This window comes from Paroedura picta, chromosome 11 (assembly GCF_049243985.1).
Source record: "Paroedura picta isolate Pp20150507F chromosome 11, Ppicta_v3.0, whole genome shotgun sequence".
Classification (NCBI taxonomy): Eukaryota; Metazoa; Chordata; class Lepidosauria; order Squamata; family Gekkonidae; genus Paroedura; species Paroedura picta.
The window spans coordinates 24,112,617-24,138,280 of NC_135379.1; the positions used below are offsets into that span (position 1 = coordinate 24,112,617).

The 25,664-nt window shown below is 44.8% G+C and overlaps 1 protein-coding gene across 7 annotated transcripts in view; it reads right to left on the reverse strand.

Moving 5' to 3' along the window:
- THSD7A (thrombospondin type 1 domain containing 7A) overlaps window positions 1–25,664 on the reverse strand; it is a 272,715-nt gene that overhangs the window by 55,584 nt on the left and 191,467 nt on the right. For all 7 annotated transcript variants that reach the window (XM_077302601.1, XM_077302599.1, XM_077302603.1 and 4 more), the window contains 4 exons: window positions 17,741–17,975; window positions 14,261–14,376; window positions 11,899–12,031; window positions 4,821–4,924 (listed from right to left, as the gene is read on the reverse strand). In XM_077302601.1, the coding sequence (XP_077158716.1) occupies window positions 4,821–4,924; window positions 11,899–12,031; window positions 14,261–14,376; window positions 17,741–17,975 (588 nt within the window). The remainder of the gene's footprint in view (window positions 1–4,820; window positions 4,925–11,898; window positions 12,032–14,260; window positions 14,377–17,740; window positions 17,976–25,664) is intronic.

Below are 25,664 nucleotides of genomic sequence, written 5' to 3' on the forward strand. Positions count from 1 at the left end.
AGAAAAACCCTCAAACATCCCAAAACCCAAAGAAAGATGAGCATGCTCAATGTTTTTGCAGCAAGGGGGTGTGGGGGGGGATGACAAGTGGTAGGGAAATGGGGCTACAAATGTTCCAAAGAGTTATTAACGTCATGAATGGAGAGATGAGCAGGAGAATTTCCTATTTCTCCCTCACCCACGATTTCTTGTGGTTTACACACACACACAAACATGCACGCACGCACAGACAGGCAGACATATGATGATGATGTCATCCATTCAGTCATGTCCAACCCTCAACGATTCTAGCCTTAGCGCTGGCGTTAGAAAGTGCTGTCAAATCATAACTGATTTATGGTGACCCCAAAGAGCAGCCTTCCTCAACTTTTTTTACTGTTGAGAAACCCCTGAAACATTCTTCAGACTTCAAGAAACCCATAAGTGGTGCAATTATGTAGAAAATGGCTGGGAAGCATAGCTATGTATACACCCACCCAGGGCCCCTCCCCTCCTCAAGCCCTCCAAGCCCATCATTGGCCATTTAGGAAGGGGGGACAGGTCAACATGACAATGTATGGTCATATCACCCAATCATGTTTACCAAATCCAGGAAACTCTTCCAGGGTTTCACAAAACCCTGGCCGAGAAAGCCTGCCATAAGGTCTTCAAGGCAAGTCACATTCACAGCTGGTTTGCCATTGCCTACTTTTGTGTAGTAACCTTAGACTTCCTTGGTGGTCGCCCAGCCAAATACTGGGCTTCAAGTAAGTCATTCCCATAATCTTGCTGTAGGAGGAGACTGGGAAGTGAAAATGATCCTGCAGCAAGCTAAGTCAAGTGGCCCACATGGTTTACTAAGCCACTGCTATAGGGCTATGAGAAAACTGATGAGCTGATACCAGCTAGCACTGCTGATGAAAGGTCTGCTCTGAAGTACTGGAAAAGGTGCTGGGTCTTAGCTCTATTTGATCCTGGTTACCTCCAACCTTTTTATCACCGGGGACTGGTCAACGCTTGACAATTTTACTGAGGCCCGGGGGGGGGGGGGGGTAGTCTTTTGCTGAGGGACATCTGAGCCCCTGCTCTACTTGCTTTCCCGCTGGCGCCCCTGACTTCCCGCCGCCCCCTGGGAGGTGCTGCAGCAGCATCTGTGCAGTGCCACACTGAGGGGGAGCCCTAGCCATGGCGGCCGCTGGAGAGCCCCAAAGGTGATCCGGCGGCAGAGTGACAGGGCAGGCCCCGAGGGAGCAGCTGGGGAGGAGGACAAGGAGGAGCCGCGGCCCGGACCGGGAGTTGGGGACCACTGCTCTAGAGCAATGGCCTGCTGATATACAATAGGGTAACAGATACTGCAAGTAAGGTAGTACTTTGTTTAAATAACTGTCCAAATTGTCCTCTGAAATTCTTCATGTATGCACATGCTAATAGATGACATTTCCTATTACACATTCTGTCTACCAACTCCTTTGTGCATTGTTTGCATGGTGCAAGTGACATCTGGGACAAGAAATCAGTTTCTTATCACATAGTGCCAGAATACCCACTCACATCAAACTGATTAAAGGCATTAGCAGCGAGAATAACATATGTAATTATTCTGGATTAAACACAAATAACTGTGAAATAGTGCCCTAAAACTTAAGGATCTAGTTGGCAATAAAATGAAATTTTAATATGCATTTAGCTTAGTGAATGCATTGTTTCCCCAATTTAACATTTGGGGTCTCCCAGAAGTGTGGTACAAAATATACTGCACTTCAGATTTCACAGACAAAAGACCTTGATATAGTTAGAGCTGATAGCTCAGCTTGAACTACACCAAAAGGGGCCATAAGCTGATATATTATCATTATGGGAGTAGTTAAATACAAAGTCTGCTGTATGTATGCAAATAAGTGTTGTTTTCGTCTCTCTTTCTCTCTCTGGTTCATAACAACTATTCAGAGCACTGCAGTCAAACACTGCCGAACTATACCACTTAAAAAAATGACTGCATAGATTCATGTGGGTAGCCATGTTTCCCAGCCTCCTGATATGTATGGAAATGGCTACTGTTTGCCCATGGTAAGATTCCTGCTTTTACCATTTATACAAAATATATTTCGTATTATTATGTTGTGTGGATGAGTACACAAACAACTAGTGAGAAAAATATTAAAGAGAAATGCCCTTGCTGACTAAATGAAAATATATGTACTTCATTTTGCTACAGTATAAAGTGATTGCCTGTTCATTTATATCGACACGATTTGCAGTAAAAGCTCCATTATACCGAACAGCTAGAATCAGAGTTATCATGGAGGATGAATCCTGCTAATTTTCTGATTCCGGCAGGCAGCTTTTGCAGGCACACCAGTCCAGTGATAAAAAAGTTGGAAAAAGACATTAATCTTTAATTAGAAAAACAAGGCATGGATGTGTTCTAATTATGTCTATGAACTGACTAGGGCAGCCTCCTCCACATATATTTTACCAGCTTCTGTCACTTTCCAAACAGACTATGACAACAAGCACCACTGGAAAAAAAACAGATGGCCAATAAATATGCATGTGTCATGCATACTCATCTTATGTATCCCACTGTTGCTAATAAAATCCAGTACTATGGTAGTGCCACAGTGACCTAGAAAAAGGCATTTCTGGGATAACTTAAAAACCTCATTTAATGAACAGTAGCACTCAGCACTAGAGCCTCTTGTGGTGCAGAGTGGTAAGCAGCAGAAATACTGTCTGAAGCTGTTTGCCCATGAGGTTGGGAGTTCTATCCCAGCAGCCGGCTCAAGGTTGACTCAGACTTCCATCCTTCTGAGGTTGGTAAAATGAGTACCCAGCTTGTTTGGGGGTTAACTGTAATGACTGGGGAAGGCACTGGCAAGGCCACCCCGTACTGAGTCTGCCATGAAAACGTTGGAGGCTGTCACCCCAAGGGTCAGACATGACTCGGTGTTTGCATAGGGGATACCTTTACCTTTAGCACTCAAGAACTTTCCAGTGCCTAAAAACCATAACCAAAGATTAGAAATACATGATCTACTTTAGAGAAATACAAAGTTTCAAAAACAAGGATAATCTCAAGTGGTCATAGTACCTATCACAATATATACATAGGAATGTGTTTCATCTATCAAGTCCACAAATCAGATAGGAGTCAATATACCAAATTCTCAACATGCCCAAACCTATGGATATTTAAATCTAGAAGCTGGAGCTATGACAGATATTTTTACACACATGAAACAGTACAATACTACTATAGAAATAATATGGTAACTGGAATTGTAATTAAAGTATGAATTTTGAAAGTACATGGACAAATATTCTTCTGCCACAAGGTGGCTACTAATCAAACTATAAGCACCAATCTTCCCTGAGGCCAGAAGACAGTCCCACTAAATAATCAAGTGAGCAAGCGAGCCATCCAGGTTCAAAAGAATCTTATGCTGACAGTGAAACTAGCCATTTCTTATTCTCTAGATTAATTGCAAGCCAATATTTAATAACTATCAGTCAGGCTATAAGAGATATTGTCCTCTGTCCAGTGTCCCTTAATGAGGAGGATGAGGTGATTATACTTAGGCAAGTACCCAGGCTGTTAACCCACACTGGAACAGCAAACAAAGCCAGTGAGGGTTTTTGGGGTCATTTAACTTCCCTGAGTAATTTTTGTAATACTAGTCTCTTGGGTTGTAACGTTCACTGTTATTACTAACATCCTGGCAGCACAACCCAAAAGTGCTTAAATTCACTTTCAGAAACGAACCGCCATTTGAGAACGAATGTTGTAATAGAAGAATTAGTAAGAAGAGCCATTTATTTATATGTTATATACTGCCCTCCTCTTGCAGCTACACTTCATGGTAGACTTTAAACCTGGTGCTCACAGCGTTGCCAACAAGCCTGGAGGAAAATGCTCTGTTCCTCTGACGGAAGTTCAGTGTGTGGGAATACACAGCTGGAGCTTCTCATACCATACATGTAAATAACATAACCTGGTAGAAATGGCTTAGTAAGTAAGCAGCCATTCATATTTATTTGCAGACATCTGCCAATAGGCCATGCAGTTTGATATTAGAAGAAATGAGAAGGAGACCCATGGAAAACCCATCCTCTACATTCACTTGCTTGCTCAGCCAGCCATTCACTGTCCAGTCAATGCTGCCACCTCCATCTGCTTGGTTCATGTGGCTGCTCCTGCAGCAGTGGGAAGTAGTGATAGCAGCTCCCCCCATCTTGGTGCACAAGGAGGCATGGGGAGAAGCTCCCATTCTTCCCCCACTCTCCTACCTGCAGTGGTGGAGAGGGGGAATGACAGAAGGCTGTTACAACTCCCTGACTTCCTTATCCACCCTGTTCCTCACCCACCTCTTGTGCTTTTTGCTGGTGGAGATAGCTCCTGATCCTTGCTGCACATCCAGGTATCTTAGCCCTGCCCACCTATGTTGCTCCTCCCTTCCAAAAAATAGCAGCTGTGATCTTGTGGTGTTCAGTCATGAAATCTCAATATTATGGTTAAATGTTTTTTTTAAATATATATGTTTTTTATATTTTCCTGCAAGCTGGGGAGAGGCAGTGCTCAAAGTCTGAAGGGAAATATCCCCTATCTCTACCTGGTCATCTCACAGTGGCTGCTTTCAAAACTAGATATATGATATTATGAGTGTAGTTCCAACAAAAGGTATCCAACATGTGATTGGAGTGCCTTGATTGGTAACCACATTGTACAAGTATAACATTTGTAATTGAGAAAGAAAACCTCATGATGTGGCAGGTCACAGTGATGCCCTGTGCAATATTGATTCCTAGCATAAATGACAACAACAGTTACAAATCATTCTAACCTCTAGCTTGTAGACCAGGACCACACGTCTCCTGAGCACCTGGACTATCTTGACGAACATACCAGGGGACAAGTTGACACCTGCGCCATTTGTGTGTCTTCCACCTTTAACAAGAAAATGATCACAGGACATTTGTCAGTGTTTATCCTGAATGCAACAAAAATTAAAACAACATTAAGATAATTGATCTGTTCTCATTCCACCCAACTGACTATGGGGTAAATGTGAATCTGGACTGTACCCCTTCAGAATGTAGGAAAAGTCTCACATGACTGAGGGCTCCTCCATGGGGGAAAACTATCCCTGGGTCCTGTGCATCTGAGAGACTGCCTCTCTATCTATACCTCCCGAAGAACACTTCAGGTCCCTGGCCTCAAAGAGATATGTCTGGTCTCAACCAGGGCCAGGACATATTCCATCCTGGCCCCCTGGCCCCTACCTGATGGAATGAGCTCCCGGAACACACCTGAACCCTGCTGGAGTTGGCACAGTTCTGCAGGGTCTGCAAGACAGAGCTCTTCCACCAGGCTATTGGTTGGGACCAAAGTTGACATGTACCTACCTATTAATTTATGGCCCCACTCATTCTACCTGTCTATCTAGTTATTTCTCCATATTCCCAATTCAGTCTGACTTTTAAGGTTTTTAACAATCTTAATTAGATACTCTACAGAAGAATCATTATGGTTTTAAGCTGTGTTATTTTAAAATTGATTTAACTTTTTATTTTATTGTTTTAACTACTGTATTTTATACTACTTTGTACACTGCCCTGAGCCAGCATGACGGGAGGGGAATCCTGGGAGAGGGACGAAGTCTTTTAATCATTGACTGCATACTCTTACTGCAGCATAAATTATCTGTTTTCATAAAATTAGATCCAATTACTCCTTTCCACTAGGTCTTCTCATGATAGAGAAGGACTTCCTCTGACAGTTTTCTTCCAATGGGGAAAAATATTTTCCTGTCGAAGAATGACTGAGCAGAAAGGAGTCCCAGCCTGGAGAAAAGAAGCGCTTCAATCCAACACACAATAATAATTAATAATAATTCTATTAGCAGGACGTATACCATGTAGCCCCTTTTAGAATTTCAACTCCACTAGCATCATACAAAATTTATGTTTAAAGTTGCTTTAAGTCAAAGAGTCTTTCTGCTGCGGTTCTCGGTGGATGTTGTTCTAATTATTGCTTCAAAACAGTTTTTCAGCAGATTGAATTTGGGAAATGAAGTCCAAGCACAAAGTAAATTTAATGCCAATTCAAAGGAATAACAAATTGGTGGGAGCCTGCATAAGATCAACACTTGAATAAATAACTTTAATAAGAGCTTACAGAATTATTCATATTCTTATTGCATTCAATTATCTGTTGCTTTTGCTATACATATTTATACACCAGTGGCTGCCTCTCATAAATAAACATTTTCACAAAGGGACTGTTGATAACCATACACCCTGTTTTGAACAACAGCTTTAACCCAAAAAAGATGCTTGTGATAGTATCTTTTCACATTTCCACAGAGTATCCATCCATACAAAACAACAAGTCTATATGGCATTTTATGAAGACTGCCTCATTTCCATTTTTCCTTGTTGTGTCAATAATCCTAAATATTTGAAGGGAGGGGGGAGAGAAATAAGCATAGCTGCTATGCTATATTTTAGTGGTCCATTCAACTGGCACTGATGGTTGAATGAGAAAAAGCTTCTCTGTGATACAAGAGTTGCTTGTCCCAAAGTAAAAGTTTACATCTTTAAACCCCTCCCCCCGCTCCGGAGGAGCGGGAGGAATAAAAGAGTAAGGGCATGTGGGGAGGAGTTAGGGCAGGCCCTGTCCGGGATAAAAACTCGGGGGGGCCAATCAGGAGCCGCGAAGCGGCTCCTGATTGGGCCCCCCGAGTGCCCATCCAAGGCCAAGCAGCCAATGGGGAGCCGCGCAAAGCGCGGCTGCCCATTGGCCGCTTGCCAGAGCCTCGCTTGCCCTGGCTGGGGAGTCACCAGACAGACATAAGACGCTGCCTGCCCGGTGAGTCCTCCAGCCGCCCTCCTGCCACTAGGGAAAGGAGCAGGGACGCCGCGTCGAAGACGCGGCGTCCCTGCTCCTTTCCCACCGCCGCCATTTTCTAGCTTCTGCCGGACCCGGGCGCTCCTCCGCTGCCGTGGAGGAGCGCCCAGGCCCGGCAGAAGCCTCCCCCGCCCACCGCCGCCATTTCCCGGCTTCTGCCGGACCCGGGCGCTCCTCCGCTGCCGTGGAGGAGCGCCCAGGTCCGGCAGAAGCCTCCCCCGCCCACCGCCGCCATTTCCCGGCTTCTGCCGGACCCGGGCGCTCCTCCGCTGCCGTGGAGGAGCGCCCAGGTCCGGCAGAAGCCTCCCCCGCCCACCGCCGCCATTTCCCGGCTTCTGCCGGACCCGGGCGCTCCTCCGCTGCCGTGGAGGAGCGCCCAGGTCCGGCAGAAGCCTCCCCCGCCCACCGCCGCCATTTCCCGGCTTCTGCCGGACCCGGGCGCTCCTCCGCTGCCGTGGAGGAGCGCCCAGGTCCGGCAGAAGCCTCCCCCGCCCACCGTCGCCATTTCCCGGCTTCTGCCGGACCCGGGCGCTCCTCCGCTGCCGTGGAGGAGCGCCCAGGTCCGGCAGAAGCCTCCCCCGCCCACCGCCGCCATTTCCCGGCTTCTGCCGGACCCTCCTCCGCTGCCGTGGAGGAGCGCCCAGGTCCGGCAGAAGCCTCCCCCGCCCACCGTCGCCATTTCCCGGCTTCTGCCGGACCCGGGCGCTCCTCCGCTGCCGTGGAGGAGCGCGCAGGTCCGGCAGAAGCCTCCCCCGCCCACCGCCGCCATTTCCCGGCTTCTGCCGGACCCGGGCGCTCCTCCGCTGCCGTGGAGGAGCGCCCAGGTCCGGCAGAAGCCTCCCCCGCCCACAGCCGCCATTTCCCGGCTTCTGCCGGACCCGGGCGCTCCTCCGCTGCCGTGGAGGAGCGCCCAGGTCCGGCAGAAGCCTCCCCCGCCCACCGCCGCCATTTCCCGGCTTCTGCCGGACCCGGGCGCTCCTCCGCTGCCGTGGAGGAGCGCCCAGGTCCGGCAGAAGCCTCCCCCGCCCACCGCCGCCATTTCCCGGCTTCTGCCGGACCCGGGCGCTCCTCCGCTGCCGTGGAGGAGCGCCCAGGTCCGGCAGAAGCCTCCCCCGCCCACAGCCGCCATTTCCCGGCTTCTGCCGGACCCGGGCGCTCCTCCGCTGCCGTGGAGGAGCGCCCAGGTCCGGCAGAAGCCTCCCCCGCCCACCGCCGCCATTTTCCGCCCCACCCCCCACCAGAGCTTTCCTTTGCTCCACGGCGGCCATTACTTGGCTGGCCGCCGAGAGCAAAGGTAGGGTCCCTGGCCCCCGGCCCTTAAAACACTCCCCAAGCCCCAGGGAAGGCGTGGATCGCCTTCCCCGGGGCTCGGAGAGCTTCTTAAAACTGCCCTGCCGCCTTAAAAAGCTCTCCGCGCCCCGGGGAAGGCGTGGATCGCCTTCCCCGGAGCACGGAGAGCTTCTTAAAACTGCCCTGCCGCCTTAAAAAGCTCTCCGCGTCCCGGGGAAGGCGTGGATCGCCTTCTCCGGAGCACGGAGAGCTTCTTAAAAGTGCCCTGCCGCCTTAAAAAGCTCTCCGCGCCCCGGGGAAGGCGTGGATCGCCTTCTCCGGAGCACGGAGAGCTTCTTAAAACTGCCCTGCCGCCTTAAAAAGCTCTCCGCGCCCCGGGGAAGGCGTGGATCGCCTTCTCCGGAGCACGGAGAGCTTCTTAAAACTGCCCTGCCGCCTTAAAAAGCTCTCCGCGCCCCGGGGAAGGCGTGGATCGCCTTCCCCGGAGCACGGAGAGCTTCTTAAAACTGCCCTGCCGCCTTAAAAAGCTCTCCGCGCCCCGGGGAAGGCGTGGATCGCCTTCCCCGGAGCACGGAGAGCTTCTTAAAACTGCCCTGCCGCCTTAAAAAGCTCTCCGAGCCCTGGGGAAGGCGTGGATCGCCTTCCCCGGAGCACGGAGAGCTTCTTAAAACTGTGCTGCCTCCTTAAAAAGCTCTCCGAGCTCGGAGAGCTTCTTAAAACTGCCCTGCTGCTTTAAACAACTCTCCGAGCCCCGGGGAAGGCGATCCACGCCTTCCCTGGGGCTTGGGGAGTGTTTTAAGGGCCGGGGGCCAGGGACCCTACGGAGAGCTTCTTAAAACTGCCCTGCTGCTTTAAACAACTCTCCGAGCCCAGGGAAAGGCGTGGATCGCCTTTCCTGGGGGCTGCTAGCGCCCATTGCATTTCAGACTGCAATGGGCTATATTTCTAGTATGCTTATAATTCATGCATTCAGTCAGACCAGCAATGAAGGCAGGTGGACCTTCTAGTATATCTCATCCTACCCCTTCCTCTGCCCAAAACTGGAGGGAAAAGCCGAGAAAACTTCAAATACAACACTGGTGCTTTCCAAATGGACAAGAACTGCTGAACAGATCAGGATAAGCCAACATGGCAACTAAGGGATACAGCTGCAGATACACCCTCTCAATAGTGATTTGCACAAGTATTCAACCTTAGCTGTAAGCTTTCTTCTGTACAGTTTGCCCTGCCAGCATCTTGTGAAATGAATTACTGTTCTGGCATGCACCTAACAAAACAAAGTATTTTCCTACTGAAGTAAACTACAGTGTCTGAGAGGGGGGAGTAGATATAGCCTAGGAACAATAATGACAAATAAACCTTTCACATGCTTTCCCATATTTGTATAGCAATCATAAACAAGGTTCTACCCTTCTAAACTCACCAACTTGAATGGACTTTGAAGGGCATCACTCTGTTTAGGATTCCACTGTAAAAAGGAGTAAGGTAGAGGTCCAGTAGCATCTCAAAGAACAACGCAATCTCCAGGGTTAGAGGACTGTGTTTTTTAAAGCAACACTCAGTTCTAAATTCTTTAACAGTTATCAATTAGTCATGCAGCAATCAACTAATGGATTCTGAGTGATAATCTATGATAAAGGAAGATAACATATTCCTTTATATTGTGCTGCCATTTCTGGGGGGATGGAGAGATGGAGGCGTCTTTTCTTATGTGGGCCATAAAAAAATCTCAACTACCAGGGAAATGGCTAGGAACAACTTGACTCATGGAAGCAAGATCTTTTGAAGGTATAGATTTGCAAATAAGTGTAATCGACAATTGCCTGCACCTAAGCATTCCCTGGTGTAGTATCCATCTGGTGAAATGGTCTACCTAAAAAGGTCTGAAAAACTTCAACACTGTTACTATTCCACAGAATGTGTAAAATGGAGGAGCTCTGGAGGGAATAATGTTGTAAAAATAGGATTGTGGTTTTAATGACTTCAAATTTTTCTAGAAAGTCTTTATTATATTGTTTTAGTTTTATTGTCATTTTTGAAATTTCGTAATATGTCTGGAGTCTCTGGTACATAGATGAGATGAAGCTGTATAGAAATATTTTGAATAAATAATCAAATATATATGTAAAGCAGGGATTCGCGGACCCTCCAACCCAGTGGTCCCCAACCTTTTTATCACCAGGGACTAGTCAACGCTTGACAATTTTACTGAGGCCCAGGAATGGGGGGGGAATAGTCTTTTGCTGAGGGACATTGCCACCGCCTGAGCTCCTGCTCCACTTGATTTCCTGCTGGTGCCCCTGACTTCCTGCTGCCCGCTGGGGGGCGCTCCCAGCAGCAGCTGTGCAGTGCCACGCTGAAGGAAAGCCTCAGCCATGGCGGCCACTGAAGAGTACCAAAGGTGAGCCGGCGGCAGAGTGGCAGGGAAGCCCCCGAGGCAGCAGACAGGGAGGAGGACAAGGAGGAGCCGCGGCCCGGTACCGACTGATCCGCGGCCTGGTCCTGGTCCCCGGACCGGGGTTGGGGACCACTGCTCCAGCCTTTCCCTTCCTGCCTTAACAGACTTTACCATGAACTAGGGAACTGGCCACCTCCACCTGGAGGGCTTGATGGGTAGGCCATGGGTGTAAAAATCAAGGGGGGGGCAATTGTGGCATGGTTTGGGGGAGGGTCCAGGCTTCTTAGCTCCTGTCCTTCTTTCTGGCCTACATGAGTGGCCTACAGCAGTAGTAAAGTGGGGGAAGAGAGCAAAAGGAGGGTGAAGTATGCAGGTGGTTATGTCACTCCTGGGGGAGTGGCAGAGAGGTGTGATCAGCTGACATCATTTCCGGGGGTCCTTGAAGCCTGAAAATTTATTTTAGGGGCTCCTCCATGGTCAAAAGGTTGAAAAAAGCTTATGTAAAGCAAACAACTGATTGGGTCACTCTCTACTTTTGAGGAATTCCTGCATTAAATCCTGGTTATGTGGTTGGGATGCCATGTGCCAATATCTTGCTATCAACTGGTCAGACAGTACAGCCTGCAGTGGCTTTGCTGTCCTCTCTGTATGTCATGCAGACTGTGTGCCCCCTGAATATGAATGGACCACAGATATGTGGGCTGCCTTAATGCAGGATGCAGCAGGCAAGCACATCCAATCCTCAAAGGATGCACTTTGTAGAGATGCCTTGTCTGCCATCCGTTGTACATCATCATCATTATTCCATTATTATTCTCTCTATGGCAAGCACACGAGATAACAGCACTCTTGGGTCTATCTATCCTTCTTTCAACTACAGTGGGAACCACAAATAACACATATAGTGTATTTCCAAAATGCTTACTATGTCTTGCCTCCCAAACTATACATTGTTCCTGGAGTTTGGCCATCAGGATGTGAACAGTAGATCTCTGAATGCTGTTATTGGACACAATGAGATCAATTCTCCAATTTCTTGCAATGAGTTTATCATGGTGTTTAAAAGTAGTAATAGCGTGTTACTGTTTGAACGAGCCATTTTTGTATTGCTAAACTGAGATGACTGTGAAACTTAGGCCATATCCTATTAAGAGGAGAAGGCACTGATGTCACGGCTCAGATGCCTTTACCTCTTTCTTTCAAAACGAGTACATCCTGATTTACTCCATGCTTCCCAGACAAGGAAACATTTCTCCCTTCCTTCATCAGTGAATATTAAGCCAGACAACCTTTGCTCAAAATTCTACAGTCCATTAACCATCACCTGTAAAAACTGCAAACAGGGGGAGGTTCACAGTCCCTTTCTTCATACAGAGTATCTGGGCAATCACGGCCACCATTTGCAGGGAGCTGCAAGCTGACACGATGCCGAGACTGTTTTGTTACTGTAGGAGTTCCTGCAAATGAGCAAACAAAGCAGCGTTTTACTAGAAGTTGGACCTTCCTGGTAGAAAAGACATAAATTGTGTAAAGCTGTTAAATGTGTTGCTTTCAAAACAAGGAAGGTTATTTCAAAGCTGGTATCGCACATTTTATAGAAACTATCTGTACCAAATTCCTATATGTAACAGGTAATGAACAATCAGTAGACTTTACATTAAAATATTTTTGCAGAGGTAAAAAGTAGAGATAGGCTTGAACCAGTCCATGTGCTTAAAACTGTCACAGATTTGGCTGGATGGTGCACCCCTGACCAGATTCAGAGGCGGCACCTCCCTCAAACATTTTCCTAATGTTTTGTCCAGCTGGAGCCATTTAAAACCTCCATTTCACTTCCCTCCAATCGAAACAAAAGGAAGCTAAATGGAGATTTTAAATTGTTGTGAGCCATTTGGAAGGGGGGGGGGAAGCTTTGCTGTGTGTGTTCTGATTGGCCTGTGGACCGGAAGAAGAGGCCGGACTGGCTCCACCAAGGAGGCCTCTGCTCAAATATTAATACAGCTAAGTGTTAAAGATGATGTAGCCACTTTGGTTGTCCTTATGGATTCATAATAAAATCCCCCTGTCTGAAATTTCTGTGTGGTTTTCTTCTGAATTTCTCCATACCCTGAGATCTTAGAATACATTTGCATTTTGCTATAAACACTGGAAATTCTCACCAACCTTAGACACATTTGGATGGACACAACCCCCAAATGTGCCCTTTATTAAAAGTGAAGAATGAAACTACCAAGTCTCTTGCTGAGGATACATATACTTTTTTGCTTCACACCGCTAGAATTTGGTCCGCATTTTTGGCCATACATTTTATTCAAATCCCACAAATTACACCTTTGCCAAGCTGTATCTGAGATCTTGCTTAGCTGGCACAGGCTGTGGTCAAGAACCCTAAAATTCCTATTGCCATAATTGAGAAAAATCCACTACCTTGCAATGCATTATATATGTATGAAGGCTGTATTACACATATTTTGCAATACCAAGGTATCAAGGAATTTTCTTCAGTGCTCAAAAACTCAATCTATATTTTAAAAATGGTCAGAGATGCACAGCTTCCCCTAAGCTTGTAACCTAGAAACAGCATGGGCAAAACCAGCTCATATCAAAAGTGGTTCCTTTGGGCCAGAAAACCACCTGAGGGGTATTCCTGCCAAGCATGCCAATGAAAACCACCTGAGGGGTATTCCTGCCAATGAATTAACAGACATTCTTACATTTGTCCTGCAGAACTGTCAGCCACGCTAATACGGTTGACTGTACATACAATTTCGACATGTTTCTGCATAAAGACATCCCTATCAACATTCAAGAGATGGCATTATTCTGTAAATGGAGATTAGCAGGACCCCATCACAGATGCCTCTAATGCTACCATATTGTGTATTTCGTTGCATTTGCCATGTTAAAAAAAGTATGCCCAATTATTTCCCACCATCACACTAAACCTTCCAGGCTCCACATCAAGACATCCAGGCTCCACTTGCTCTTTAGTTTCTCAAAAAGGTTACAAACTTAATCTGTCTAATCCTTTATTAGTTAGAGTATACTCTAATTACTAACCAGAAAGGCTGCAAATGTGACTTTGTATGTGTCTCATTTTTACAAGACAGAGTATTAGCTGTGAACTATAAAGGGTAGCTGTTCAGTGTAGCAATGCTGTGCCTTTTGACAACAGGTGGCAATGAGTAATCACTGTATACCACAGAGAGATTAGAACATGTGGACATGGAATTTTGTTACTGGCTGCAATGATGATGGTGCATATTAAGAAGAATGCCTTCTGCTGAGATTAAAAGAAAAGAGAAAGACAGAAATATCTAGGAAACATTAATTCCGTCATTTCTGTCCCTGTACTTATAATTACAGCACACAAGAAAATCAAAAAGCATATATGGTGTATCATTAGTACAGAAAACAGTAGCATTAAATATCTGGCAGTATGTGCTTAAATGCTTAATATTACATGAATGTGAGTTTATGTTTTCAGAATTTCATTCCCTCTTGATTCCTTCCTTCCAAGAAAATAGAAGAAGAAGAAGAAGAAAACACTGTATTGATTCAGTAGAAACAAACTGAAGACTATTAATTATACTAAAGTCATACTGAAATATCCAGGCTGAAACCTTGAAGGCATGCAGTGTTAGTCACAGTGTGGCATTGACACCAATAAACACTCAATGTAGTACCTTCTTGACATGATAAGGGGCATGGCGTCCAGTCACTATAAGGAGTTACAATGCAATCTTTTCTACAGGGAAGCAAGCAAGGCCTAACTGTCTCAGGACGAAGGCTTTCAGGGCACCTAAAACAAGCAACAACACAAAACAAAGCTCAAATTAAGTGACAGATCATGCTGAATGCAGCCATTTAAAATATATTGATAGGCCTACATTGTCCATATGGTGACAGTATTACAACCAGAAGTTCAGGATAATGAACATTTGAACAAGAAAATTTCTACTGTGATCATTTATAACACACACTGCTTTGACTTTCATTCATTCATTCATTCATTCATTCGATTTATAGACCGCCATCTCAGCCCAGCCAGCTAGTGGAGGTTTATATAAAATATAAAAACATATAAAAACTTCCAAATACAGTTGATAGCGGCACAGTCAAAAGTCTAACTACCCTGTGGACTACCAGCTCTGCTGCTCTCAGTCACTGTTATTCCATTCAACGACCGTAGGCGATGTTAACCTGGGGGAAGGGGTTTCAAAAAGGGAGGGACTCAAGATCTTATAATCCCGGTCGCTGCCCCAGCCTCAACCAAACAACTGGTGGAAGAGCTCCATATTGCAGAGATCTTCATCAGGGCTCTCAGCTCTTCTAGGAGCTCATTTCAACTGGTTGGGGCCAGGACCGAAAAGGCCCTGGCTCTGGTTGAGGCCAGGCGAGCTTCCCGGGGGCCCAGGACAACCAGCAGATTCATACCCACAGAGCATAGAGCCCTGCAGGGGGCATAAGGAGAAAAGCAGTCCCCCAGATAGTTAGTGGTCTGCATCCCATGGAAGACTTCCTCCACTCAAGCTTGTTAAAAAGCTGAATGGTAAGGTAAAGGTAATGGTATCCCCTGTGCAAGCACCGAGTCATGTCTGACCCTTGGGGTGACGCCCTCTAGCGTTTTCATGGCAGACTCAATGCGGGGTGGTTTGCCAGTGCCTTCCCCAGTCATTACCGTTTACCCCCCAGCAGCAAGCTGGGTACTCATTTTACCGACCTCGGAAGGATGGAAGGCTGAGTCAACCTTGAGCCGGCTGCTGGGATTGAACTCCCAGCCTCATGGGCAAAGCTTTCAGACGGCTGCCTTACCACTCTGCGCCACAAGAGGCTCATAACTGAATGGTATGCACTGGCTATTGTGGCTAGTTTAAATTAATGCTTGAAGGAATGTAACAAGGAATGTTATTTTCTTATGTAGTTTTGTATATGATGTGTCATGTCACAAACAGGATCACATATTTCAGCAAATTGATTCTTTACTGTGCCAATGAGGTAGGACTTTTGAGTTTTTACATTTAGAAGAGTCAGCAGTATATCATATGCAAATTATGAACTAAACATCTTTGCATCAAACTTTGCAATTGGCTGGAGTAGGAGACATTCCTTGACATAGAGGAACTGGGATCTGCACAAGGCTGCTCAACACTTGACTGCTGACTATTGTTAAAACCATTTAGTTCACAAGCAGACATGTATTGACAAAGGCATATTATACACCACTTTTTTGGACTTGAAAGTGGCCTTTGACATCTGTGTGGCAGGCACTGGGAGACTCATCCATAGAAAAATGCACCTGGGAACTTGGCAATCACTACACCGAGCAAGTCAAAAACTTTACATATTTGGGTCTGACCTTTTCATTTAATGGTCATTCTACAGCCCATCTTCAGCCTATAGCTTTATCTGCAGAGAGAAGTGCTAATGCCATTTTAAGATTCTTTAGGAAGGATGGCCCAAGATATATCTCTGCAGCACTCAAACTTCATTCTGCAAAAGTTCTTGCGTATGGTTCACCAATATTTATTCCAAATAATAATAATCACAAGAACTTTAAAGTGATCCAATCTAAAATTTTAAGAGCATTGTTTAACACTGCCAGGTGCACTTCAAATAAAGTTCTGAGACAGGAGACTGGCCTTTGTACAACAGAAACAGAAATCTGGCAACATGTATTTTACTTCTGGTTAAGAATTCATTTAAAGCTCTCTGGCCTAATTCCTTTTATGTTCCACACTGTCCTCTATTTGCAATGGTTAAATAAAGCGGCAGGCAAATTAAAAATCAATTGGGTTTGATCGGGTTCAGTTATTAGAAGAAGGTTTAGTTAAAGCAAGAAGCATGATTCTCCAGTGACTTTTGGACACAGAGATCCTAAAGGAGACTTCTTACTACCAGCTTCCTACACTAGGCTAAAATCATGGAAAATATTGCCATTGTCTTTTATCTATGGAATGTCAATCATCCCAACAATAGATGGGCCTTTTCCAAGCAAGGATGAAAACCCTTCCATCAGTATTGTTTGAGTGGTATGAGTGGGGGCCTCTTCACTTGCGATTCTGTTTATGTTCTTATAATGCTGTGGAGACAACAGCCCATAATCTGTGATATTGCACAATATACAAGCATAAAAGAAACAAACTAATAATCCCCATTCACTCTTGCTTTAAGTCCTTGGAGAGTTATTTGAAATATGCAGAGGAACATTTCTTAAAACTTCTACTGGGTGACCGGATTAAGACGATCTCAAAGGATGTGGAAAAACATTGCTTTTTAGTCAACAGAAAAAGGGAAATTCTATCTAAGCAAACTAGCTAATTTTACTGGTTTGCTATACCATTTTATGTCATCATCAATGTTTGCGTATTGACTTGGTGATCAATTGTATACATTTTGCTGGTCGCTGACTGTATTAATAAACTATAAACTATAACTGAAGAGTCAGCAGTACCCTTTAGCTATACAAACTGGAAAGTGCAACCCATACCCAATCAACTCCGGGGACTGAACCAGGGGGTGGTAAACTGCGATTTTGCCATGGATTCACACAAAACTGCCACTAGGTAGTGATTTCTCTCAGTTGCCATCTCCATTGCAACTTTAAATCTATACTTTAGTGATCTTTCATTGACTTAAGCAGTCCATGCCAAATTGCACCAATTGTTTGTATGTCTGAACTTAGCTACTGTGTTTCACACCAGGCTATTGATTTTTTTCCTTTGCAACCTTATTCAAGGTTAAATTAAACTGAAGTAATATAAGATGAAGTCTGTTACTTTGAAAGTAAGGCCAATAATATTGATTTTGTTACATCACAGTAATCCTTTTCTATTAAGGAGAGTTTAAAACATAGCTCTCATTTAGACTTTCATGTACATCTGCTTTTTAAAAGCTGATCAAGTTACATTAACAGGATGGTTCATAGACCAACCAACATATTTCCATCTTTGCTTCATGGGCTACCTCTCTTGTTATCAGAATCGTTGTTCACCGCCTTATTCTTCTAAGCTACATACATTATTCAGAAAAGCAAAACAATACATGTGAATTTAATTCTATACACTGTGTTCCAAGGAAGCTACCTGAAGCCAAATGGGAAAATGCAAATATTTGAGAGTTTTGGACAACAATATTTTGAGTACCAGAAAATCTATTATACATACTTTTTGGGTCCTACTTGTCCCACGTTGACCCTTACACAGATGACTTTCCTTGTTTGCATTCCGACTGCACAGGTGGCTTCCCCATTCCAACTGGTAGACGAATTCAATGCTGATACAGAGACATCCTCTATACATTGGCCCCAGGGGCCTGTCTGCCAGTGGTACACAGTACAAGGATGTTCATTGCAGTTGCGTGTTTCCTGCAGCATGCTGATGTTTGGGCACTGACGTCCCCCTGGAAGAAATTATTTTGTAAATATGCAGCGGTAGGGGAAAATATATTGTAGCTATAGTTATTGCAATTCAACAATCAAATTTCTTGTTTTTTCTAAACATATGTCATTTAAATCAAGATAACTAGCAAACTAAGATACATAGAGCAACAAGGCTTAGCTCTTACTAAGTACAACTTCAAACTGCAAATGCTGTCTCACATGAATCACTTTCTTCTATACAAAACAGTTCTTCCATATAGAAAGCCAGATGTCTTCTTCTGGACATGTTTATTATCTATGTGCAGGGATTATTAGAGGTACATTCAATCATATGAGCTCCCACTTGCAGCCTGGTGTGATATAGACCAGACAAGATTTACCATCTCACTGAAAACTGGCACTAAGACATGTAAAAAGAAACCTGCATGTCATACAACATTCTGATTTTAACTGCACATCACAAGAAACTGGCTGAGGTTGAAATTTAGATTTGCTGAGGCTCAGCAATGATGCATGATGTCAAACCAATGTGAGGACAATCAATACTGCCTATAGTTATGAGTACATTTTGTATGGAAATTGGATAGCAAAAAAATTATAGCTGTAGGTCTTAAAATCTGTCTGACACTGGAGTCTGTACTGAATAATCAAAATTTTTAAATTGTTGTTTTAGCTCCACCAGGGCCCTAATTTTGACTGGCAACTCATTCCACCAGGTTGGAGTCAGATCAGAAAAGGCTCTGGCTGTGGTCAGGACCAATTTGGCATCTTTGAGGCCAGGTATCACTAACAAGTTGATATTTGAAGAGCATAATGCTCTCCAGGGAACATATTGATACGGTCTCTCAGGTACAAAGGATCCAGACTACACAGGGCTTTAAAGGCCAATACCAAGACCCTGAGTCTGATCCAGAACTCAATTGGCATCCAGCGCAGCTGCTGGAGGGCAGGTTGAATATGAGCCCCCCGTGGGGTCCTCCTGAGGACCCACAGCATTTTGTTGTACTTTCTGGGTCAGAGCCAAGGGTAGCTCAACATAAAGCGAGCTACAGTAATTGAATCTAGAGCTCACAGTTGCATGGATCCCTGTGGTTAGACCTCCCATGGCCAGGTAAGGTGCTAGTTGCTTTGCCTGACATAGATAGTAAAACACCTGGCAAATTGTGACTTGTGCTCCCATCAAAAGGGAGGCATCAAAAATCACCCTCAAGGTACTGATGGTGTGCAAAGTTGTTAATTGCACTCCATTTAGGTAGGGGAGAAAGGCTTCCTCCCCTTGCCCCTTCTTCCTCAGCCACAGGGTCTGTCTTTGAGGTGTTGTTTCAGGCAGCTCTGCCACCCTGCCATAACCTCCAGGCATCTGGCCAGTGAATCTGGGAATATATCTAGTCAGCCACTCATCAGAAGGTAGAGCTGGGTGTCATCTGCATAGCATGGATACTCTGGGCCAGCTGTGCAAGAGGACACATGTAGATGTTGAATTGCCCCCTGTGGCACCCCACATGAGAGGGGACAGCAGCGTGAATGATCGTCCCCAGTGATTAACCTAGGTCCCCTTGGAAAAAGGAGATCAGCTACTGAAAGGCTGAACCTGGAATCCCCATGTCAGCAAGGCAGCAAGCCAAAACTTCATGATCTACTATATCAAACACTGCCATGAGATCTAACACAAGGAACATTGATCCATAGCAAGTTGAGCTGCTTTGAAGATGAAATGGACAAGGTAAAGAACCATATACACCAAGCATCTATTTCTAAATGCTACATACACAAATATGATTACTGATATGACCCAAGCGTTCAACCGCACGTGGGAGCAAATACGTATTAGAATGCTTCTGCAACATCTTCATACCTTACAACAGCTGAGAAATCCAACATGCTCCATAACAATGAAAGATATTAATCAGATCGTTTAATCAAGAACAATATCAACTGGGATCTACTGCTGGTCATTGCTACCCCTTTGCACAAAACTGAAGTTGTAAGAACAACCTGTTTCTTTTACTTATTCAGTACATTTCTATCCCACTATTCTACCGGTTTGCTTAGAATGTCAAATATGGTTCTCTTTTATCCTTACAATGACCCTCTGAGGAAGAATGCTTGCACTTGAAAGCTCACACTTTGAATAAATCTTTGTTGTTCTTAAAGGTACTACTGGACTCTGATTTTATTGTGCCTAAGGTATATTAGGCTGAAGACAATGGCTACCCCAGAGTCACCCCAGCAAGTTTCATGGTGAATGTGGACTTGAACTTAGGTTGTAAGCTTAAGTTAACAGGCCTAGATCCTATAAAAAGGTTCTGTGTGCACTGGCTAATCTCTGCCATGGATCACACTTTCTTCTATCAATAGTTCTCCATTAGCCCTTGTACAAATAGATGTTCTGAAGAAAGAAGAAGCATGCTCCTCAGCAGAGATTATCTAGCACTTACTGAACTAATTCATAAAATACAAACTATGAGTTTGCTGACCTTAAGAGGATTTACTCCTAAATTAGAGTTTTTAAAATAGCAGAAGGGAATATAACAAGAGTTTCAAAGAGACTCTAGAGCCAATCCAAGAGAAATAAATTCCTTTCACTCAGCAATCCCAGAGGATAACACAATTTTCTTTCTTTCATATATAAAGGGTCCCAGACTGTTACTTTGGTATTCAATTAATTAAAACTAATCAGTTTTAACACCCATTAGCAGTTGAAAGGGGACGCCTACACAACAGTACAGAATATTAATTGATAACATGTTGCTAATCTGCTATCAAAGCACTAATTGATTAATTAGAGTGGTTAATCAACTAAATGCTTTCAAGCCTAAAATTAGTTTGGTGATAAAGCTACAGAAAATCTTTCTTTGGAAAGTATATGATTCAAGCAGGCTAGGGCAAAACAACAGGAAAAAACATGAATTAGCCATGCAGATGAAACTAGCAAAGTGGGATGTTGAATGCAAATGCATAGACATTTAGAATGGTCACAAACCAGGAAAAACTGGTTCAGGTTCAGAACATGTCCCAAACCTGAACGCAGTTGATCTGCTGAACTGAACTAGTTCAACAAGTTTGGGACAAGGGGGGGGGAGGCCCCTTAGGGTCCTAAAATCTTCAGACTCACAGGGTATTTCCAGCTGACTATCCTCTACATCGGTGGTCCATAACCACTAGGCCGTGGCCCAGCATGGCCCTGGCACTGGGCCGCGGCTCCCTCTCCCCCCCCTGCAGTAAGAAACTTCCCAGGCCGCAAGCTTGCGGCCCGGCAAGCTTCTTACTGTGGGGGGGGGAGAGGGAAGCAGGGTCGCGCACGCGCAATGCGCCATGTGCGGCCGAAAACGCGCATGTGCAGCACTTTCGTGGCATGCGTGGCCGGGCAATCGCCCTCCCTGCTGCCACCAGTCCCCAGCCTGAAAAAGGTTGGGGACCACTGCTCTATATGTCCACCAAGTTTGGTAAAGATTGAAGTTGGGGAAGTCTGAGTTATGGAAATCCAAACAAGGTACTCCCACAAAAGTGTTTTTGAAGGAGAGGTCAGGCACAGTTTCAGGAATGTATAAAATGAGCCCCATGCAAGCTAGAGGCATCACATTCATGACAGATCTCTCCAGGATGCCCTGATTTGGGGGCCCCAAGTTACAGCCCACCAAGGAAGGCATCCACAGGAATGTGCTTTCTGGTAAAATGTAGTCAAGTGTGGGTTCTGGGCTATAAAATGGACAGGATGGCCTTTTCTGCACACAATTTTTTAATTTTCACTGATTTGAGTCAATATGGCTTTAATTCAAATGCTGTGCATGCACTCTGCACCTTACTTTTTTCTCCTTGGAAAGTAGCATATATACTCTGCAAACCAATGAGAAAAACTGGATTGTGTTAAGGAGCCAATTTTTGGAGGGGACAACACATCTTGTTTAGCAGTGGACCTCGCCAGGATACCCTCCCACCCCACTCCCCGGAAGCATGCGAGACACAACTGTTGCTGGCAATATTGCGGATGGACATATCCCTGGCTGGATCCATCCTCTTACCAACAACCAGATCTATGCAGGACCAATCCCTGCTGCTCTGGTCTGGGAACCACCTGCATAGTAGATGGCTGTAGTGCATTGTATAACCAACCTTCCCGCCCTACTCTCCTTTCCAGCCAGTCACCTGGTTCCCCTCCCAGTTGTCCAAGCTCAACAAAATAATAGCTCAATTCAAGCCCTGAGCCCTATAACCAGAAACAAAATCTTTCTTGAATTTATGCTCACTGAACTTGTGCTCCACTCAGGCTGGATATGGTCTGCAAGGAGACAAATGCATTACTATATGAACAACAGTATGCTTCCTCTTATGGCAAACAGCAGCTGGTGGTGATTGGTAAATAGGTCCTTTTTAGATGCCATGGCACTTAAATTAAGGTAGCTTATATATATATATTTAATAAAGCCAACAATACAACAGAGGAAAGGGGAAGAACCAAACTAAATTATGTTTAATGGATGACCAAATGTGAAAGCATATCATACCACTTTCCAACGGCACCACTTCAATTGCTGCCAATCTGCAGCCCATTTACAATGATCCCATAGCATTTTCAAAGCAAGAGATGTTCAGAGATGGTTTGTCATTACCTGCTTTTGAGTAGAGATTCTGAACCTCTTTGAGGTAGGCTTGGACATATCTGATCACTTCAGAAGTTACACCAAGGCACAGTTTGTTGTCTTTTTTTAATAAACTGGCTATTATGTTATCTGAGAGAAAGTAGATCCACAATGACACTGGTGAGAAGCTCACAGACAGCATTCTCATAAATTAAGTTGTTCTATGAACCCAGAAAAAGATGCAAGAGCACTGTTGTATCAGAAAATGATTCCACCGTGAGAATTTTCGCAATACTATATGTAAGGCTTTGGCCTTCAGGCAGGATGACCATCTTCTAGGTCAGGGGTAGTCAAACTGCGGCCCTCCAGATGTCCATGGACTACAATTCCCAGAAGCCCCTGCCAGCATTCGCTGGCAGGGGCTCCTGGGAATTGTAGTCCATGGACATCTGGAGGGCCGCAGTTTGACTACCCCTGTTCTAGGTTATTAAACACATCCTGACTCACACTATACACTATCACATTTCACAATTACTTCAACCTCAAAGTCAATTGCTTCTAGTTATCCAAAATATTTTTAGCTTCAGATAGATATGAGAGAGATGTGTCCTTCTACCCAAATCAGTCTCTACACTGTAGTATAGTTGGACTGAAACGAAAAATCCCTTGGGCTCCTCCAGTTCTCAAACTGACATCCAATAGCTGCACTAATTTAAATTTGGCTTCATCAGTCTCTTAGAGGGTATCGCAGCACTCCAGAATTGCTGGTGCTCAGCAGTATTTTGGACACCTCAAAGATGCTAAAGTGGGTCGACTAAGACATGCAGTTCGTGTTCCAGCTCTTAATTATAACATGAAGGGATTTTAATGCTTAACTTTATTTCTTTATAAACCTTTGAATGTCTCTCAAAGCCCCTGACATCATAAAAAATTAAGCAGCACCCAGCCCAGAACATTTCTGAGACACATTTGTGTTTCATAAATCACCAGGCTATAGAACCTATGCCTGAAATAACCTCTCCCTTTCTGCGGAAAAAGCTCTTTGAAATTTATATCCTGCCATATGCCAAGGGCTTAGACTGAGAAGTGTAGCAGAAGGCTTGGATTTTACAAAGGGATCCATATGTCTCAATAGGACAGTTAAATGGACTCATGGGAAGAATAAAAAGAGAGTAACAGGGAAAAAAGAATTGTAAATGGTGATAATAAGCAAAAAGACATATCTAAAGAACAATTATTTCTTCCGAAAATGGGTGGGGAGGGTAGCAGGAAGGGTATTTCCTGGCTGATCCAGCAGTATTTCCCTTTTCAATACATATTACTTCAACTGAAAGCCCACTTTTTAATCATCCATTTCTTGCCTCTCACCATAGACTCACCTTCCAGGCTCCTCCAACTACTATTTGAATCTTCCTTAATCCATCCTTACCCTCCTCTCACCTATTATGATCACCTTGTCCTATCATCCAAATCCTGCCCATCTTACATGAAGCGTAAGCCCTCTCAGCATGGAACATCTGTCATATTGGTTCTGCAGTCTAGCAACCTATCAATATATATGATAGCATAGTGCCATCTGTGGATACTTAAATCTGCGGATTAGAGCCAAGTTTGCAGCAAAATTTCAAAAAAATAACATGGGGGGTTTTTGACCCCATAAAAAAAAAAGTACTTGTCTGCACTTGAGCAGACAACTGCTTTGGAACCAATGTGTAGGAGGGCAGGGGAGGAGAGGTAAGACCCCTCTTCGCCAATTACCCACACCCCTCACCTATTGTCACCTTCCTACTTCCACTGCTGCCTCAGGTTGTGAACAAGGAAGAGTGGGAACCACACCCCTCCCAACATTTCCCCTCTGTTGATCCACCATTGCCAGCACCTCTAATGTGAGCCAAATAGCTGGCCAGAAGTGTAGAGCAGTGGGGAGGGATGTGATTGGGCTGTAAGTCAGAGACCGTGTTCAAGACTGAATCACCAATAATACCACAGCCCTTTAAAAGGCAGCAATTGCTAGAAGGCAACCCTGACAGCTGCGGAGGCTCAAGGGCAAAATAACCAGCAGGAGAAACTCTGCTGGCAAAAGTCTTTGTTCCAAATGCACCAAATGGCAGTGATTGCAGTGTCAGTGAGATAGACAAGTTTCAAATCATGTACTCAAATCATGTAACCAATGCTTTTTGGCAGCAGCAGTCCAAGAGGAGGCTGCAGTGGGATGAGAGAGACACAGAGTAGAGGGGATGAGTAGGGAAGACTGAGACTGCCCCTGAGAGAAGGGAGGGAACGAGGGAGGAAGAGGGAAGTCAAACTGACTGTACTGACAAGAGAGAAAAGTAGGAAAAGAAAGGACAAGGCAACGGATGGGATAGGATTCCCCTTCCCTTGCAAGTTCTCACAAGCCTCCACTTGTTAATTCTAAGCAGAAATTAACTAGGGCAATATAAATCACAGTGCTCTAGAGCAGGGGTAGTAGATGGCTGTAGTGCAGGAGCTCATGGGAATTGTAGTTCATGAACATCTGGAGGACCACAGGTTGACTACCCCTGCTCTAAACATTACATGAGTGTCCACTGCCAGTGGAGTAAGAAAAAAGAAATGCCTCTGTTCTCCAAGAAGATTAATCTCATTAAGAAACTTTACAGTTAATCCCACTGGTTTGAAATGCTGAGCAGAATCACCCTCCGTGAAATAAGCCTGGCTCAAATAGTACAACACTGCAACTCAGGAGCACTGAGTTCAGTCCCAAACCTTGGCATTACTACTTGAAGGAATCTCAAAGCATAGCTGGGGAAGATCTCTGCCCATCCTAGTGCTGGTCATGATAAGAATACTAGGTTCAAAGACCTGACAGTTGGCCTCAGCATTTAAGATCTTTTTATGTTTGTACATTTTTATTGTAAAATCAGACTCTAAAATGAGGGGTTAATAAAATTAGGGGTCAAAGAATATCTCTCTTCTTTGGTCTCCTACATGCTGAACTGACTTAGGGTTTTCTGTTACAGAGCAGTGTGACCTGAATGGAGTAAAGTATGCATTAATCCTTTTAACATACACATGACTCTGAAGCCTTAACCAGACAGGACATTTTTCATGTATATATTTATAGGTTATTTATATTTGTGATAGGCAGGA